Source organism: Cryptotermes secundus, unplaced genomic scaffold, assembly GCF_002891405.2.
Source record: "Cryptotermes secundus unplaced genomic scaffold, Csec_1.0 scaffold257, whole genome shotgun sequence".
NCBI lineage: Eukaryota > Metazoa > Arthropoda > Insecta > Blattodea > Kalotermitidae > Cryptotermes > Cryptotermes secundus.
In genome coordinates this window covers 398898-417489 of record NW_019734352.1, presented here as the reverse complement: position 1 = coordinate 417489, position 18592 = coordinate 398898, and the positions used below count along the sequence as shown (strand labels likewise).

The 18592-nt window shown below is 42.9% G+C and overlaps 1 protein-coding gene across 7 annotated transcripts in view; it reads right to left on the bottom strand.

Moving 5' to 3' along the window:
• Nucleotides 1-14479, bottom strand: part of LOC111868811 (probable 4-coumarate--CoA ligase 3) — a 33132-nt gene extending 18653 nt beyond the window's left edge. Inside the window, exon 1 of one of the 7 annotated variants that reach the window (XM_033753165.1) lies at nucleotides 14441-14479. Coding sequence is in view for 1 of the 7 variants with exons in the window: in XM_033753164.1 (XP_033609055.1) it covers nucleotides 6675-6680 (6 nt within the window). In the remaining 6 variants the exon portion in view is untranslated. Of the gene's footprint in view, nucleotides 1-283; nucleotides 318-4667; nucleotides 4716-5141; nucleotides 5164-6674; nucleotides 6779-9469; nucleotides 9598-14440 lie in introns of those variants that run through there. The other 6 variants (XM_023859814.2, XM_023859816.2, XM_033753164.1 and 3 more) reach the window with 6 other exon arrangements.
• Between the last annotated feature and the right edge of the window lie 4113 nt (nucleotides 14480-18592).

Genomic DNA, 18592 nt, shown 5'->3' with positions numbered 1-18592 from the left:
CCACGGCTGCGTCCATTGCATTCTTTCGTACTAATTCACCGTAAAAGGTAAAGTAAAGGTATCCTTGTAACAGGCTTGAAGGCCCATAGGGTTATGAGACGTCGAGGCTCCCACATCTTCTATACAGTCCACTCACAGATGGCGGTAAGGTTGTCAATCTTACGCGGTGACCGCCCTTTACCCCCCCAGGAAGATTTCTGGTACTCATTTCTATTAGAGACTGAGTCAACCCCAGGGTCATAGTGTGGCTGGAAGGATTAGGTCAATTGAAAAATCCAATTACCTTATCGGGTTTCAGACCCGCGACCTTCCAGCTTGTAGCACAGTGCCTCAACCAACTACGCTGCCGCGTGCCCCTGCAAATATTAGATGAACAGTACTAATTAAGCTTCTGATATGAAATTTTCTTCACCTATCTGTTACTTTTTCCCTCCTAGATCCAAAATATTATCTTCAGCACCCTACTCCCTGTGCGCAAGGCTGAGAACCTCACCGCCATTTATGAGCCGATTGTCTATAAAATGTGGGAACCTCGACGTCACACAACCCTATGGGCCTCCACGGCCTGTTACAGGGATAGCTTTACCTTACTTTGTTTCTTATACACCTCGATCTATGATACTTACTTAAGGTGAAACACCTTACACATCCGAACGAAACGAATATTGAAATTATAATGTTACATATTTTAACCCTTACATTTATAGATAGCAGACGGAAAAAAACATATGAACTAATCTGAACGGTAGCAGGCATTCTCCAAATTTAATCTGCTCCTAATTTCTTCGACAAATGCAGTTTTGAATTGCTACTGCAAACATCTTAAATTTGCCACGCATCGAATAATTTATTAGTTATCGTTATACTACGTATAATCCTGCCCTGCATCCTGATGACAGGACTGGAACATATATTTAATTTCCTCTGCATTCAGTTATAGACCAATGATTAAGTCTGTACACACTCCAAAGACCACTGTAACCATAACACATATAAAGTCTTCTCAGTCTTCCCTAGCTGTTGCTCGGTAGCGGTTTCCAACTGCGGACGTTCCCCTTACTCTGGGTTCCCGAACTCTCCCCGGCCTCAACTGCCAGCTTCTCGCAACAGCTTCCAAGTTCTTCACTGGCCGATTCACTCAACTCAACTGAACTCAACTACCCTGACTGAGTGACTAGCTCAATCACTCACAAACCGACTCACTTCACTCTACTAACTGACTGAACTTCACTCTAGACTTGTCCTGCTTATATCATCTCGGCACGAAACGCACAGAAAACACCGTTCCTTTGTTGCTGTGCCATTGTTAACTTGGGAACATGTATCTTTGCAAAGCCGTTACTGAGTAACGGCTGTTGTATAATTGCTTATTTAGCGGTCGTTGCCCTGCAACGGTTCTACATGCCACAATATATATAAATTAAGTGCTTAGGTATGTTTCCGCTCTTCGTAAATTCGCGGGAACGCCGCTGGAGACGCCACTTGACGGGACAGGCGCGAAGCAACTAACCACAGAGAACATATACTAGAGTAAAATTCAGCAATGGCATTCGCATAGATTTGTGCAGAGATTAAATCGCCAAATGGAAATGGTCCTTACCGTTTCCGGATACTTGGCCAGATTTACCATTCTGTCTCGCCGCTGTATTCATACGAAGCAAATAAGACAGGATATGGACATCTTTATATTTTCTGTTCTGCTGAATCAACAATGAAACGACTTGAAAACTCACCAAAACAATGCTATATGACTGAAGTAATGTAATGATTGCACAAGACGCTGCGACAAGCTAACCTATTTGCTGTCATATAAACGAATTCAGTAAATGAAATGAAATATGAATGAACGAATAAACAAAATGAGTTCATATTCAATTAATAAACTTCAAAATCTGATAGAATGGCACATGTTACGTCAGCTAATAAAAGCTAATAAAATCGGAGGGATGACGTTGCATGAGTAGGACGCGAAACTTATTTTATATGTGAAGGAATGTCATCGCCAGGAGGAACTACTTCGAGCCGAATATGAAATGACGGCGTCACATATTTTACTCTTTTCTCTCAGTTTCAATTCTGAAAGAAATTAAGTCAAAAAATTCTGGCGCCCCCTCCCCTACCAACATGAGTGGTAATTGCCAAGACGGTGACTGGGTTAAAGTACTAGGTGAGAGCAGACCAATTACCGTTACGACCGTATTCTGAAATTTTAAACGTTCCGTCAGGTAAATTGCTGCTGAGACTCGCCAGCAGAATCATATTTGGTTCGGAGACCCCTCAGGACTCATGGTCATATTTTATAGTCGCAGGACGCTTGGACTCATACTCATCCTCTAAATTTTGAACAAAAACTTTGTGGCCATATATATACAAAATATTGTTCCGTGTTTATGATTCCGTGACTAATAATAACGGGTTTTGGATTGGATTTATTGATCACTCCTTTACAATAACTCTCTACAATCTTCAGCCGAACCCTTGCTTTTTGACTCGCTTTATTCTCGTTCTCATTCTGATTTAATTCTGTTCTGTACTAATTACATAGCCTCGAGGCGGACCTATAGAAAACGCCGCTTGCTCTATTTTTGTATTTACAGCGCCGTTGCATAGAAACGGAAGTTATCCGTATCTATAAAACTTGAATGGGAAAGACTTGAGGTACCTAGTTGAAATGGGACGAAAATATGAAAATGGCTCCTGAAGAAATGAGGTATGCGGATGTAGACTGAATTCAAGTCAGCCTTGTGGTCACGGGAATGAAGTTCTGGGTTACGTAAAAGGCGGACATTACGTGATTAGCTAAATTACTATCAGCTTTTCTGAAAAAACCCTGCTTCAAGAAATTAGTCTATATGTCTGTAAACCTGAATTCAACGTGTCTGGAACACATTTGCTGTGTGGCAGGCAATATAAATTATTTGACGTTACATAGGAGCCGAAGGACGTAAGGACACGTTTGACAGGAAGTCCCATGTTTCATGTCAGAATGGAAACTCCTTTGTTTATAGTGAGTTTAAGTGCACGTTTTAACTGGCCATGACGCAAATATTGCGATATTTCAATAAAAATGGAAGCTGGTTGTTGAGTGGTGATCAGGCTTACCAGTGTAGAAAAGGAAAAATAATTTAGGTAAGAAATTCCACGCAGAACCTATACAGCGTATTTTCCTACTGCACAGCCTTAGGGCACGTACACGCACAGCGACATCTGTCGTACGACGTCTGTACGGTTCATGTCGCATCAAGTAGTAGAATATAAAGTGTAGTCTTAGCTTTCATACGTGACGACATGCGACATCTACCGTACGACAGTCGGAGAGCAGTCGGACCAAACCACACGGACTGCGACAGCCGTCCGACTGTCGCAGGCTCAGTGGGTGATGCAGTCCAGTTCTGTGATTCACATTACGCGACTTCATCCGTAGGAACCCTGGGTCGTCTGTTACGCGTCATTGCATTAGTTCTTATCGTAGTGTTGTTACGAAATTGCGAAAGTCGCTCTAGTGTGAAAAGGTGGTCGTACGGCAAAAAATCATGACATTTTTCCGTACGACCGATGTCGCTGTGTGTACGTGCCCTTAGTCTTACATATCTATAGGCTGCGTCATAGCTCAAGCGGTTAGTCGCTGGCTTCCCACCGCGGCGGCCCGGGTTCGATCTCGGGTCTGGTCAAGTGGGATTTGTGGTGGACAAAGTGGCGCTGGGGCAGGTTTTCTCCGACTACTTTGGTTTCCCCTGCCAATCTTCATTCCACCAATTGCTCCGCAATCACCCTCACCTATCATCTGGGGCTGGTAAAATAGGCCAGAAGTGGCCGCAGTACAAGCGACTTAGTCCCACCCTACTAGCAATAAAAAAATACGTATCTGTTACCGTCAACGTCACATTAACTTACATTAAATTTATAACCTCAAATAAAATGAATTTTCGCTCATGGTTTAGAGTGTCAATATGATTATTAAGATCAAACATTAGCGGATTCGGGTATTCTATTATTCCTTAGTCTACAATTATATAAAAGAACCGAGATAATTCGGTCGATATGGTGGTGGGTTACCAGCTGGAAGTCCGGGGTTCGATTCCCGGCAGGGACAAGACATTTTTGTTCTTTCTTCTTATGAAGATATATGGAATAGGAAGTTGTTGAATATAATTAAAGAGGAGAGATGAATAAGAATGAGCTTCCCTTTTAGACTAAATGCTTATTTTGAAAAAATGAAAGGAGGCTTATGAGATCACTTTGCCGTCTGGACCCTGGTTTAAGTTCCATAATGATACTCCCTATTGCTCAGATGTTTGACGATGTTGTCATTTCCAGAGAACTGAAAAGTAAGAAGTTGGTGTGGCATAATGTTAATACCGAATTTCGTGGAAATCTGTTGACTGACTCAAATTTGAAAGGTAGACACAGAGAGGAGGGCGATAGTCTAAGTATATACTCTTTCTTCAAGAAAGAAAAGCAAAATAAAAATAAAAACAGAAGGATTTTTATATATTCTGTACAATCCCTCTGACTCACGAAAAACAAATATTGTCACGTGTATGAAGTGCTACTATAGACGTGGTTTTGGATTGGTGATCGGATTTATTAGACGTTTAAAGGTCGTAACTGCTAGTAACTATAGCTATATCACTAATCCACACACTCTGTAGTTCGCTGGAGCACACAATTAAGTCTTCACAGTTTGTTCTGTTTTCAACAGTTTTCTGGTAACGGCAGACGTTCCCTTTCCTCTGGGTTCCCGAACTGTCCCCGTGACTCAGCTTCCAGCTTCTAACAGCAACAGCTCACAACGACTGTACCGCAGCAGTCCTCTAACTCACTCACTCACCAACGAACCTACTCCACTGCACTCCGCTCAACTGACTCATTCCTCACTAACTGTTCTGCTTATAACATCTCGGCATGGACCGCACAGAAAACACTGCTCCTCTGTTGGTGTTTACGTGCTGTTGTCTAGTTGTTTGTTTTCGGTCGTTGCCTAGCAACGGGTCTACATACAGCAATAGTATTGTTTTAAGGTTATTAACCAGAGCCGATAAACAAATGCGCCCCGCGAAAAGCTTCACACTAGCTCGTCCTCGGAGGCGTTCTAATTTCCCCGAGGATAAATTCAAAACTTACTAGAAATTTTACTTTACCTCTAAAGCGATGTTGACAACAGTGGAAAAAGTGATCAACTAACCTGCTCTCATTTGCACCTAGCTGGTTATCGTCTTATCAGTAGTGATAATGCTATGACATATTTCATATGGCTGTCCCATCAGCAGAGTGAAGCAAATACAACGATACGTCATCCGAGTTTTGTGGTCAGAGGGTGTGAAACTTATGTAATAATGGCAGTAAAATATGCTGATGAATATATCGGTCAGATGAAAGTTTGTCACTAGAAGGAAAGATACAAAGACATGCTTTTTTTAATGCTAGTGGGGTGGGACTAAGTCCCTTGTACTGCGGCCACTTCTGGCCTATTGTACCATCCCCAGATGATAGGTGAGGGTGATTGTGGAGCAGTTGGTGGAATGAAGATTGGCAGGGGAAACCGAAGTACTCGGAGAAAACCTGCCCCAGCGCCACTTTGTCCACCACAAATCCCACTTGACCAGACCCGGGATCGAACACGGGCCGCCACCGTGGGAACCCAGCAACTAACCGCTTGAGCTATGGCGCGGCCCTTTGTGAAACTTGGTCTCATACATTAAGGAAAGAACATAGACCGACGATATTGGAGAACAGGGTGCTGAGGAGGATATTTGGACTGAAGAGGGGTGAAAGAATGGGAGGTTGGAGAGAACTGTAAAATGAGGAGCTTCTTTGTAATCATCGCCAAATATAATTAGGATGATAAAATCAAGGAGGATGAGATGAGCAACGCATGTAGCACGTATGGGGAGAAGAAGAATTCATACAGTGTTTTAGTGGGAAAGTCAGAAGAGAAGAGACCACTAGGAAGACCTGGATTTAGGTTGGAGGATAATATTAAGATGGATCTTAGATAATGTGGGTTGGTATGGACTGGATTGGTCTGATTCAGGACGGGGACCAGTGGAGGACTGTTGTGAACACGATAATGAAACTTCGGGTTCCATAACGCGCTGGGAAATTGTTGAATAGCTGAATGACTGGCAGATTCTCAAGGATTCAGCCGTGACGGTAGCGTAATTTGTTGAGTCACTATGTTACAAGCCGGAAGGTCACGGGCTCGATTCCCGATTTTCTCATTGGATTTTTCAATTGACCTAATCCTTCCAATCGCACTATGGCCCTGGATTCGACTCAGCCTCTGACAAATTAGTACCGGGAATCTTCCTGAGGGATAAAGTGCGCCCAGCGCATAAGGCTGACAACCTCACCGCCATCTGTGGCCCGATTGTCTAGAAAATGTGGGAACCTCGACGTCTCACAACCTTCCGGGCTTCCACGGCCTGTTACAAGGATAGCTTTACCTTTTCTTTATCCTTCATTTCAAAAGGAGTCGGGATAGCTCAGTCTGTGTAGCGACTAGGATTCAGGTTGCACGGCAGGGTTTCAATTACCGGCGGGGACAAGGTATTATTCTGTATTCCACAGTGTCCAGACCGACTCTGAAGCCCACACAGCCTCCTGTCCTATGGGTACCGGGAACTTTTTCTCCTCGGAGATGAAGCGCCCGGGGAGTGAAGCTGGTCTCTCACCTCCATCTAATGCCAAGGTCACCTCCACTCCTCCATATGGTTTCATGGCGTGATGCTTAATTGCTTAAACACAGGCAATTTTAATCTCTGTTCGTTACAAATATTCTTCCGTTCTCCTCAGAAACTTTCTATCTACTAACAAATCAATACACTTATCGCTATACTGATCTGTAATTCTTCGGTCAGTTACGCTCGTTTTCACATCCTCTCGCCACAGAATAACAGTATGAATCGTGGATCTTTCTGTGTTACGTTCTAGCAGCCATGTTATATCGTAGTACTGTTACCACTGAAAAGAGAAGAATGGAAATTGTGGAAAATTCGTGTTGCTTATATCTGTCACCCTTTCCTGCACTAACATAATTTTTAGGTGATCTAAAATTACGTGAGGTTTGAGGTTTTCACGGAGGTGACTATGAAGAATGCCGTCATCTGGGACGTGGCTCTGTGTAGATCTTGTGTGAATCGACTTTTCGGAGGAACATATCGCCTCCATCTTCAGAGTAGAAGAACCCGCGAAACAGGAACCAGCGTGATCAGGTGACAAGTTTTTCTATCCTGAAGATGGAGGCGATACGTTCCTCAGAAACGTCGGTTTACACAAGATCTACACGGCGCCATATACCAGGAGACTGCATTCTTCAACGCCGTGAAGACCTCAAATCCTACACGGTGTTCCTCTTTGGGGAGGCTACTATCGACAGAGTCCGCAGCCACCTGCCCACGCTGATTCCTCGCTCGCGGATTTTTCTACCCTGAAGAAGGAGGCGGCTATCATCGTCGCAGATGTCCGAACTTGTAACTGCTCCCCTTGCCATAAAATACTCCGTGATGACAGGACCTAAAAGATCAGGAAGGCTAATACAAAACCCGCCATAGTACAACAACCTGAGCCAGTTCTTTCCACTCGACATCCTCACAACCCACGTTGTGCACTGTCGGTGCTTGGGCTTGATCTCGGAAGGATATATTAGAAGTGACAGCACGAGCTTGAACCCAAACACCAATAGTCTGGAGCACTATAAATCCAATATTAATATTATTTTCCTATTTCCTTCATTTTCCAGTAGGACTTTTCCCAAGAAACTTCCCCACTAAAATTCTGTATGTCCCGTCAATCCTAGGCACATGTCTCCTTGTCTATGATATTCTAAAACGTCCACGTAATCCACTTCAGGTAGGAACATTTTACTTCTGAAGGGTCTTGACAATGACGTTTTATGTACACTTGGTGTTACTAACTTTCTGGACTTTGGTCATGTACAGTATTGTGAGTGAACATATTTCGGAGCGACACGCGGTAGCGTAGTTGGTTGAGGCACTACGCTACAAGCAGGATGGTCACGTCATCGATTCCCAGTGAGATGGACTTTTCAATTGACCTAATCCTTCCAGCAACATTATGGCCCTGGGGTCGACTAAGCCCCTAACAGAAATGAGTATCAGGAATCTTCCTGGGGATAAAGGGTGGCCGGCGCGTAAGGCTAAAAATCTTACCGCCATCTGTGAGCCGATTATCTAGAAAATGTGGAAGCCTCGATGTCTCACAACCCTATGGGCCTCCACGGCTTGTTACAGGGGTAGCTTTACCTTTTTTTTTTTTACCTTTCACACACATTTCGGAGAGTGGGTCTATTTCTGTTTTTAGATAAAAACGTTGGGGAGTAACCTACTGGGTTGGGCCATTGGGAAAAATCTGTCTCTATCACTGGTCAAGCTCACGAAACTGCGTGTTCTCTCAAAATTTTAAATGATGGACAAAGTCCAATAAATGGCATCTCCAAACATTTTTCTCAGAACTTTTTTTTTCAAATTGCTGAATATATGCTTCTCCATTATATTAAGAGACCAGGTGTCACATACACACAAAACGACTGGAAAAATTATTGTTCTTTTGTATTTTCATCAGCAGTGATTTTTAGAATGAGCGAAATTATAAAAAGTTTTCATATTGAAGCATGCACAAAATTATTCTTATTCTGATTTCATCACGAACACCACCTTTATTAATTGTCGGGGTTATTCCCAGGTATTAAATTTTGAAACGTTCTCAGTTAACAAGCTTAAAATTCGCAGGGTAAAGTAAAGTTGTTCCTGTGCTTAATTAATTAAGCACCACGCGATTAAGACGTATGGATGAGTGGCCAGCAGTCCATTGCTATATCAGCTGAGTCACCCCGGTCCCTGATTCAGAATTCCCATAATGCATAATCAAAATGATTGGTGACTGTAATAAGATGGGGGTCTCATTGCTCCAGCAGGTCATGTAAAATTTTCCGGTGGTATTTTAGTCCTTAGACTTTAGCTTTATGTGGCTCTGGTCATAATGATGTTTCTGTGATTGACAGTAGACACTAGAGTGAAGGAAAGCTGGCAGTCGCACGTTGTGGTGAAGTCATTCCTGTCTGACTGTTGTCTCTGAATGCACAGAACGGATTTCGTTTAAAAATGGCACGGGGGGTATGCACTAAACGTAGTCTGGCAGACACAGTTTTATTGCGCATTAGTACAACCTATTTTACATGAAGCACAGCTGAAACTTTATAAATTTTATGAAAAAAAAAATAAATCTCATCATGCAAGAAACTTGTGCGTAACTTGAATTACAGATCTCTATGATCTACAGCATTTAATGAATCACTTTTTTCATACGGCGAATATTCATGGAAGAACAATAAAATATATTTTCTTGCTTTGTGATTTTGTAACAACGCATTTGTATTCAAACGTTTCTGAACTACATGAAGGTATACAAATTGCGAAGGTCACATCTGGAAAATGCACAACGGACAAACCTTTGCACTGTTATCCTGAAACACAATGACACACTGACTGCACCTACTCACCCGACTGAGCCAATCTCTGACGCCTGACTGCCATCAGAACGTAACAGCGTTCCTACTGCCGCAGCTGTTGGGGCGTGACGGGCCCAGGGATAGCACAACTGACTGTGCAGTGAGCAAGTCGGTTTCAGTTCGGAGAACATGGGCGGTCCACACACCAACTGCGTCAAGACAAGCATCAAGACATGAGCCAAAAGACGCAGTCTTGCTTCATTCATGATTCGTTAGCATGAAGCTGACGTCAGCGTCATGACTCAGACCGATGTGCGGCGGTTTTCATAATCTCATTCCTTCCAACAGTGCTCCTTTCTTTGCGTCATGTCGCAGACATCGTGTCTTGACTGTTGCATGTCTTGACGCATGCCAGTGTGCGGCCTACCTAAGAGTTTCAAGATTGCGCATGTGTTCTTAACCATTATGCCCTGGATCATAGCAATTCTGAGCCAGCATAACACAGTCGGTATATCGACTGGCTATGGGATGGACGCCCGAGGGATCGGAGTTCGAGTCCTCTACACTTCGTTCAAACAGGTTCTGGGGCGCACCCAACCTCTTATCCAGTGGATAGCAGAGACTCTTTCCCCGGGTGTAAACCGACAGGGGCGTGAAGCTGACCACTCACCTCCAACTAGTGCCGAAGTCAAGAATAGGTGGATCTATACATCGACTTCCCATACGTCTTCATGGCGTAGTGCTTAATTAGTTAAGCACAAGGACAATTTTACCTTATAAAAGCTCTTTTTTCCTTGTAGGTGAGATACGGAAATGGAGTACCCGTGAACTGCTAAAGTCGAAGAAGAGCTGCTTGGAAGGCCGGATATTTCCCAGCGTGCATCTGCAGACGGTTTCAATAGCAGACAACCAGGTTACAGACCAATTAACCAATAAACCATATCGAGACTCCTACATAAATTCAAGCAGACAAGAAGTGTTTGCGATCGCGCTGGAAATATTCCCTTTCCCAGTTTTACAAGATACTCCCATGGCACGCTGGGGGAAGCTTTGGTTCCAACCGGATTCCCCCGCTCCCCTATTTTGCGATTGTTGTACTCCAATATCTGACATAGACGTTCCCAAACAACCGGATAGGGCGGAAAGGTCTAGGTGTATGGCCGACCAAGTCTCCGGACTTCATATCCATCAATTTTATCTATGGGTACACCTGCATTGAGGCACTATACAACAAGTCGGAAGGTCGCGGGATCGAATCCCGGTGAGGTGAATTTTTGTTTTCATTTGACCTAATCCTTCCAGCCGCACTATGACCCTTGGGTCGACTCAGCCTATAACAGAAATGAGTATCATGAATGTTCTTGGGGGCAAAGGGCGACCAGCGCGTAAGGCTGACAACCTTACCGCCATCTTTGAGCCAGTTGTCTAGAAAATGTGGGAACCTCAACATCTCACAAAACTATGGGCCTTCACGGCATGTTACAGGGATACCTTTACTTACTTACTTTTACACCTGCATGCTATATTTGTAGACCAAGAAATATTCATGAACTGAAGAACAAGATAGCAGCGGAAGGAGCCAATGTAAATGCTGCAATGTTGCAAAGAATTAAAACCTCTATGCAACGGTACGGCAGTATATTTTGTCTCTAATTTCTTGCACCTAACTCACAATCTCGCTCTTTCTGCATAATAGTATATTTCTCTTATAACTGACTTACCGTATTTACGCATGTCTAGGCCGCGTGCGTGTATAGGCCGCAGCACAATTTTCAGACAGAAATTATAGAAAAAATAATTTTCTTGGAATATTATTTCAGGAGTAGAACACCCTGTATTACTAATTATGAATATATTTTTTTAAAATGAAGTGTGATTTCGAATATAAGCCGCACCCCAGTTTTCCTCTTGAATTTTTGGCAAAAAATATGCGGCCTATACATGTGTAAATACGGTAACCTGTGTCGAGACCGAAGTAAATTCGATCTCATGTTAGCTGTTGGTTCGGTATTACGAAGAACAATAGAAATTAATGGCGGCGTTACTGAAATAGATCGCGCATGTAAACGGCTTGCACGTTCCTGCATTTAAATGGCTTGCATTGTTTTGAGCGTGGGTGTCCTATTGAAAGAATTTACCAGTGATTACCAACGGTCTGTGATCAGAGCGTGTGTGGGGCCTAATGAAGTTTCAATAAGAATAAGAGATAAGGTTATTATCTTGATAACCGTTTCGGCCAGAGGAAATTTTACGATTGGACTGTAAGATTTGAAGAAGGGCGGATGAATGTTGGTGAAGCTAGGTCTGTTCGGTCACTGACATGTTTATTTATGATTAATTTAACGACATTCACAGGAGCCCTGCACGTCTTGTAGCGACGTATGGTATCAGGATAAATGAGTTTGAAAGGTGCGCTACTAGCCTGTGTTAAGGCGCCCTTCCTGCGTTCTCCTGGAACGACTGAAGGGAACCACGAAAGATCTCAGTCAGGATAGTTGGTGTCCCTTACGAGATTCGAACACGGTGACTTATGAATAAAAGCGATAAACGTTACCGCCTGAGCCAACTTTCTCGGCCCATTGAGGAGGAAATCATTCAGTGTATCAGGGACAACCGAGGATTCAGCAGTGGCGAACTGTTTCTCAAATGAGCTTGTATCCCAATCAGAAACATTTCATTTTAAAGGAATCAGGAAACGTGTGGACCATTTGTCTAAATGATTTGAAAGCCTGGAAGTTGATATAAAGAATGATTTCATGATTTCAGTATATGCCTAACCATCCGGTCACAGTAGCCGCTCGGCATGAACTGTCTCGGACGCTGGGATCGTGTGTTCGAATCCCACGTAAGGCATGGATATTTGGTGGGTGTGTGCTTTTATTTTGTGTTTGTGTTCTACTGTGTTTAAGTAGCGGCCTTGCAACGGGTTGATCGCTCGTCCAATGAGTCCTTCAGTCTGTATAAAAAAAGATAACGAAGCTGAATAAGAGGCCATGGCCCTGAATGGGCTGAAAGAGTCATTGGGGAAAAAAAATGCCTAACCTCTATGTGACTGTTTTAAAACTTAGAATATATTGCCTTAACACTTTTACTGACCTTTGCACGCCTTTAAATAAAGATTTCCACTTTCATTTTTTAAAGAAACGTTTATCTCTTGAGCTTGACAGTGAATCCTATACTATGTAATTTTTTTTCATTGGTGCTACAGCCCTTATTTGGGCCTAGGCCTACCTCCATGAAATTCTCCGTTTCACTTCGGTTTACTAGATCGTACACATATGGTAGGACTCCTTGGGCGGGTGACCAGCTCGTCGCAAGGCCTCTACCTGTACACAAACACAGAAAAACGCACACAAACATCCATGCCCTGAGTGGGATTCGAACCCACGTTCCCGGCTTCCGAGCGAGCGAAGACAGTGCACGCCTTAGAGCGCTCGGCTACCATGACCGGCCACGTAGTATTTATGCAAGCCTATTTCTCACGGACATTGTACTGTGATCTCAATGATTGCCAGATCTATATAAATTCACAAGCTGTAAGCTATGGAATCGGACTTTAACCTGATATAAACACTCCAAGAACGTAAATATTAAAAATGACATGGAAATAAACTTACGTCAAAACTTCGTATAGTTTCTGCAACTCTTTAGATTGTGGAAGGCGCCTATAACTGGCAAAATTGGCAACACTGAGAGGACGGAACTATATCCAGCTCCTCATTAACAGAAGCCAATATCCAATACTGCTGATACAAAGTCTTGCTATTGGACACTATTCTTAATTATCAAATTACCATTCACACATCATATTGTCATAAGATCCATCTTCCAAGGAGTCTCTTCTCAACAGGTTTATCCACCAAAACACATATTTTTATTTCATCCGTCTGTGCTACATGCCTAGCCTATCACCTAGGCATGACTATCGTAACATTACGAGATCACAAAATTACTCGTCATGGGAGCCTTTTATGGAACCTGAGTGTTCATGACCGTGTTTTCACAATCATTCCACTGGAATTTATCCTGAGGTAGTTCAGTTCGGTCCATATGTTAACACCATATTTCTCTAACATCCGTGTTAATATTATCTTCACGTGTAAGACTAGGACTCAAGCGGCCTCCGTAGTCTAGAGGTAACGTTCCCACCTCATGACTCGTAGTACGCGGGTTCAAATACCCGGCGGAGGTCGTCGAATTTTTAAGGGCGGAAATTCAGGGAACAAGTCCTCCGGGAGGGGCTTTAAGCTGTGTGTCCCGTGTCGTAACTTATGGCACGTAAAAGAACTTCATATCCCCAAAGGGGATCACTGAGCCAAATTCCATGACGTTTCCCGCCCAACAATAGTCTCTAAGGCCTCTGATAGATGGGGGAAGCATTATAGACACCGCTAAGCAAGTGGCCGAACTCGGTTGCTCGGCTGGACTGATGGTACGCACCATTTATCGGTAGGGTATAGAGACTGGTAGAATATCATAGAGGGAAGCACAATAGATCAAACTGGTCGCGGTGCATGGGGAAACCCACCCTCTCTAACTAACTAACTAACTAACTAAGACTAGGACTCCATATTTATCCCTATGCAGGTTTCTCAACGTACATGTCTGTGCACTTCTCATTTGCCCATGCTTGCTACATATTCCGCACATCAAATAATACTTTATCTAATCATCCTATAAATATTGGTTCAATAATATAAATTATGAAGCTCATCTAGGCTCATACTTTCTTTCTTATGCTGAAGCCTCGTCCTCAGCACTTGGGAACATTACGTCAAACGAATCAAATTCATCTTGAGACTACTCTAACCTAACCTAACATTTTATCGGTCTCGGATAAATATGTTCAAATATGAGATTGTATTCTCTATCTTGCCTTTATCTACTGAAGACGAATGTTAGCAAATATTGTAACTATGTACGTAAACATCACAGTAGAAGCAAAAGACGCGTAAGTCCTGTAAATTGTACCTTGGAGATGAGAAAGGGAACGCAATGTTTCACCGAGCTAGGAACAATCATATCTCTCTGCGCAACAGTAGATGACGTGGAACTTATTGCAATCGCGGTCACTGGCGAATTCTGGTTTATAATCAGGTCAGGCGGAAGTGCTGCAGAAGGATCCAGCGTTACTAATAGAACTGCATCCTCTCTCTCTCTCTTTCTCTTTTTCGCTGTGACGCATGCGCGGAAGCACAGTTTTGAGATCTCTTTTAGATCAGCCTTGAAATAACCCAGTTCTTTGACCTAACACACATGAATTTACGAAAAGCTATGATATTATTTACTTAAAATATTGACAGGAACATTATATATATATAAATAATAAAAAAATTGCAAATATTATATTTTTAATGTATTGTCACATGTAATGTGTGTCACTATATACGGGGTTTTGGATTGGATATTTTATTTATTGATCACTTACACACACGACTCGTAATTAGAAGCAATTACAACACTATCGCTAAACTCTGCAATTCACAAATCATCACAGCACCCGCTAAGCATTTTCCAGCCTGCTGTGTCTTCACAAGCCGTTCCCTAGCAACGGATGGTGAAAAATGCTGATTCTTCAGCTTCACGCGCTCAAGTCCTCTCTTCACAGATTCTCGTACAGAACTGCCGACTGTCTTCAAGGTAACTCCTCGGTACGGACCACGCAGAAACATCGATTCGTTGCTCTGGGAACGTGTTTACCGAGCCGTTGCCTAGAAATGTCTCTGGTATATTAGCCTATCTTGCCGTCGTCGCACAGCAACGGCCCTGCACGCTACAGTATAGTTATCAGCCTTCTGCTTTGTTCCTTGTGTCTGTTTCACACAGGCCTGATCGCGGAACTGACGAACTAACCGAATTTCATGAAATGGCCCTTCAATTTCTTCTACCCACGTAAGCTTCCTTGGGTTTTACCATTTTATCTTCATAGGTGTCAGTTACGTTTCTTTCGTCACCTGGCTCCGTATTGTCTTCGTTTTATTGCAAAATTTTTTCAAGAATTTTGGGGCACTCGGCACCATATTACAAGTCGGAAGGTGGCGGGTTCGAAACCCGATGAGGTGGATTTCCAGCCGCATTATGGCCCTGGGGTCGACTCAGCCTCTAACAGAAATGAGTACCAGGAATCTTCCTGTGGGGTAAACGGCGGCCGGAGCGTAAGGCTGACAACCTCACCGCCATCTGTGGGCCGATTGTCTAAAGAAAATGTGGGAGCCGCAACGTCTCACAACACTATGGGCCTCCACGGCCTGTCACAGGGATAGATATTTTTACACTAATGTTATTGTCTATGAACATTTTGATTTGTTCCGCAGCCCATACTTCAGCTTCTGTGTGAGTAAAATGTTTACCCAACAAAACTGTGTCTATAAGCTCATTTATAGTCAGGAGTCATTATTTTCCTCTAACATTCGTTGCATTTTCCTCGAAAGTCGTCAAGGTAATCATGTTGTGCAGATCATGCGTCACTCCAAGGCTTCTGGATACGACTTGTGCTTAGTGAATGCAATGCTTCCGGTAAAGTGAATGTAGCATATCTCAAGAATTATGACTTCGGGGATATAACGAAGTGGAGTCCAGTGGCCCTCCATTACTACCCACAGGGGCCGACGAATCTTCCTGACACAGAGCGACCCAGCGGACGAGCGGAACCCGCGGACGTTCGACCACACGCCGGGCTCTGTGTAAGCAGCAAGCGCGTTACATGTTTCACAACCACCTGGAGAGGCAGGTCCATTCACGCATATCCTATCTCATGCAAGAAGTTCTGGGAAGAAGTAATCGCCCACTGCCTTTGACACTACGAGGATTACATAGAAAACGGAGCGTCCAATAATTCTTATATTTTTGTGTGTGTATTCGTTTCCGCGGTCAAGTTTCTACCGTGCCGTTGCCTAGCAACGAGAAGGGATACATATACAAACACGCATTGATGGGAGAGATTTATGAAGTACGCCGTTGGGATGGGCTCAGGTGTCATGATATACTTACCAAGTTTAATAGAGAATGGTTCAGCCACTCAGAAATTTATGAGGAGGTGGTTTACGCAGACACACAGAGTATGAAGATCTTATAAGCCTACTTTTATTTTTGCAAGACAAAGGAAGTTTTCTAAAAATTATTTATACTGCAAGGAAGCAAAATAATTACATTACGTTTGTAATTTTTGGATATGCTGACTTATTTTTATGGTACTGTCAGTTGGGATTGGTGCTACAGTTTGTGTCATCTTCCTCGATGTGAACGTGGGTTTACGAATAGCAATAAGTTCGCGTGTGAACACGTTCGGAGTGTCAGGTGCTGTGCTGTTTATCACCAGAACATTTTAGTATACTGCTCGGTATTACTGCCGGAATTTTGTAAGTCGTATTTTACGACGCTGTCGAATTTCGGACTTAAGAGGTTGTCTTCAAAAGGTCAAAGACCACAACAACAATCCTTCGTTGTCAGACTAAATCGCTTTCATAATCTCTCATAACCACAGTTCTGCTGGAGGCGTCAGATTTCGATAAAAGTAGTAATTTAATTGTTTATAAAGTTTGTATAAGCGTTCGTACCCTCTATCATAATGGTTTATGTTAAAATATAATTAACTTTATTATTTTTAGTACTTTAATATGATTTTATTCCCTTTATTAGAGCTATAACAAGAACAGCAGTGTTAATGCATAACATAGAACGAAATACTGAAGAACGGGCCTGTGCCTTTAGCTCCAGGAACAAAACCTGTACGTCCCATGTTGTAATGAACTTGAGTGACGACTTTTCTGCTTATGATCTGTTTCCTTCACCAATCGCCGAACCACTTTTCCTCAAATAACAATCAACAGCAGGAACATACCACGCAACGCCAAAGTCAAATACTTATAGGTCTTTACCTAGACCAAAAACTCACGTGGAGGACTCACATCAAAAAGAAACGCCAACAGTTAACGCTGAAAGAGAGACAGCTGCACTGGCTGCTAGGAAAACGCTCGCAATTGTCCCTGGAGAACAAAACCCTGTTATACAAGGCACTCTTAAAACCTATATGGACCTATGACATCGAGCTGTGGGGCTGCGCTCGACCATCCAATACCAAAATCCTCCAAACATTCCAATCGAAAACACTACGAAGAATCACAGGCGCACCATGGTACGTAACAAACGGAACTATCCACAACGATCTCAACATACCCCTCATCACGGAAGAGATCAGAAAACATGCCACCAGACACCGTACTCGGATAACAGGACACGAGAACCCGCTAATCGTTGAATTAACGAAACTGCACCCAGCAGCAAGACGACTGAGGACAACCTGGCCAGAAGACTTAGGTAACTAAAAGGTAGAGTACTGCCACTGGGCAGCTGCCGCCTTCACGACATAAGCACCCATCGCATTTACTTATTGCTTGCAGTGGTCAAGTAGATTGTAAATTGACGTAAATAAATAAATAAATAAATGATCTGCTTTCAAGAAGGCATTAATTCGTTAACACAAAAAGCGTCTGTACAGAAAAAAAAAAGAACGAAGAAAGGAACAGGCGTGTAAAGTGAAAAAATGAGCAGAAAAGGAACACGCGTGTTATAGTGTAGAGTAAAAGAGGATGTCTTAGCAATTTTAAGCAAACTCTTTTTCACGAGGAACGATTTATACTACCGACCAGAGGGAAGAAAAGACTTAAAAAGCATGCACACGTAACATTTTATTTAAAAATTATATTTTTATATTTACAAGCAACAAACTCCTATGGCTATTATAGGTAATAATGTAAATATGTAAATAAAGTAAATACACGACAAGTTGATTGGACCGTTTTCCTTTTTGGAGAAGACTGTGGCCGGACGTTCATACATGACCATGCTGGAGCTGTATGCGCTGCCCCAGTACCACCTCAAACCATCCTCCAGCAAGATGGGGCGCCGCCATATTTATATATCCAGGAAAAAACTTTGATAGTTCCCCTTTGTAATTGTGTAAACCATGACTGTGTATAGTAAATTCTGAGATATAATTATTTTATTTTGGATACCTTTCATCCGGATACTCTGTATATTTTAACAACTGGCATTTTTTTCCCCTTGGCACTACAGCCCCAGTGGGCCTAGGCCTACCTCCATGAACTCCGTTCACTTCGGTTT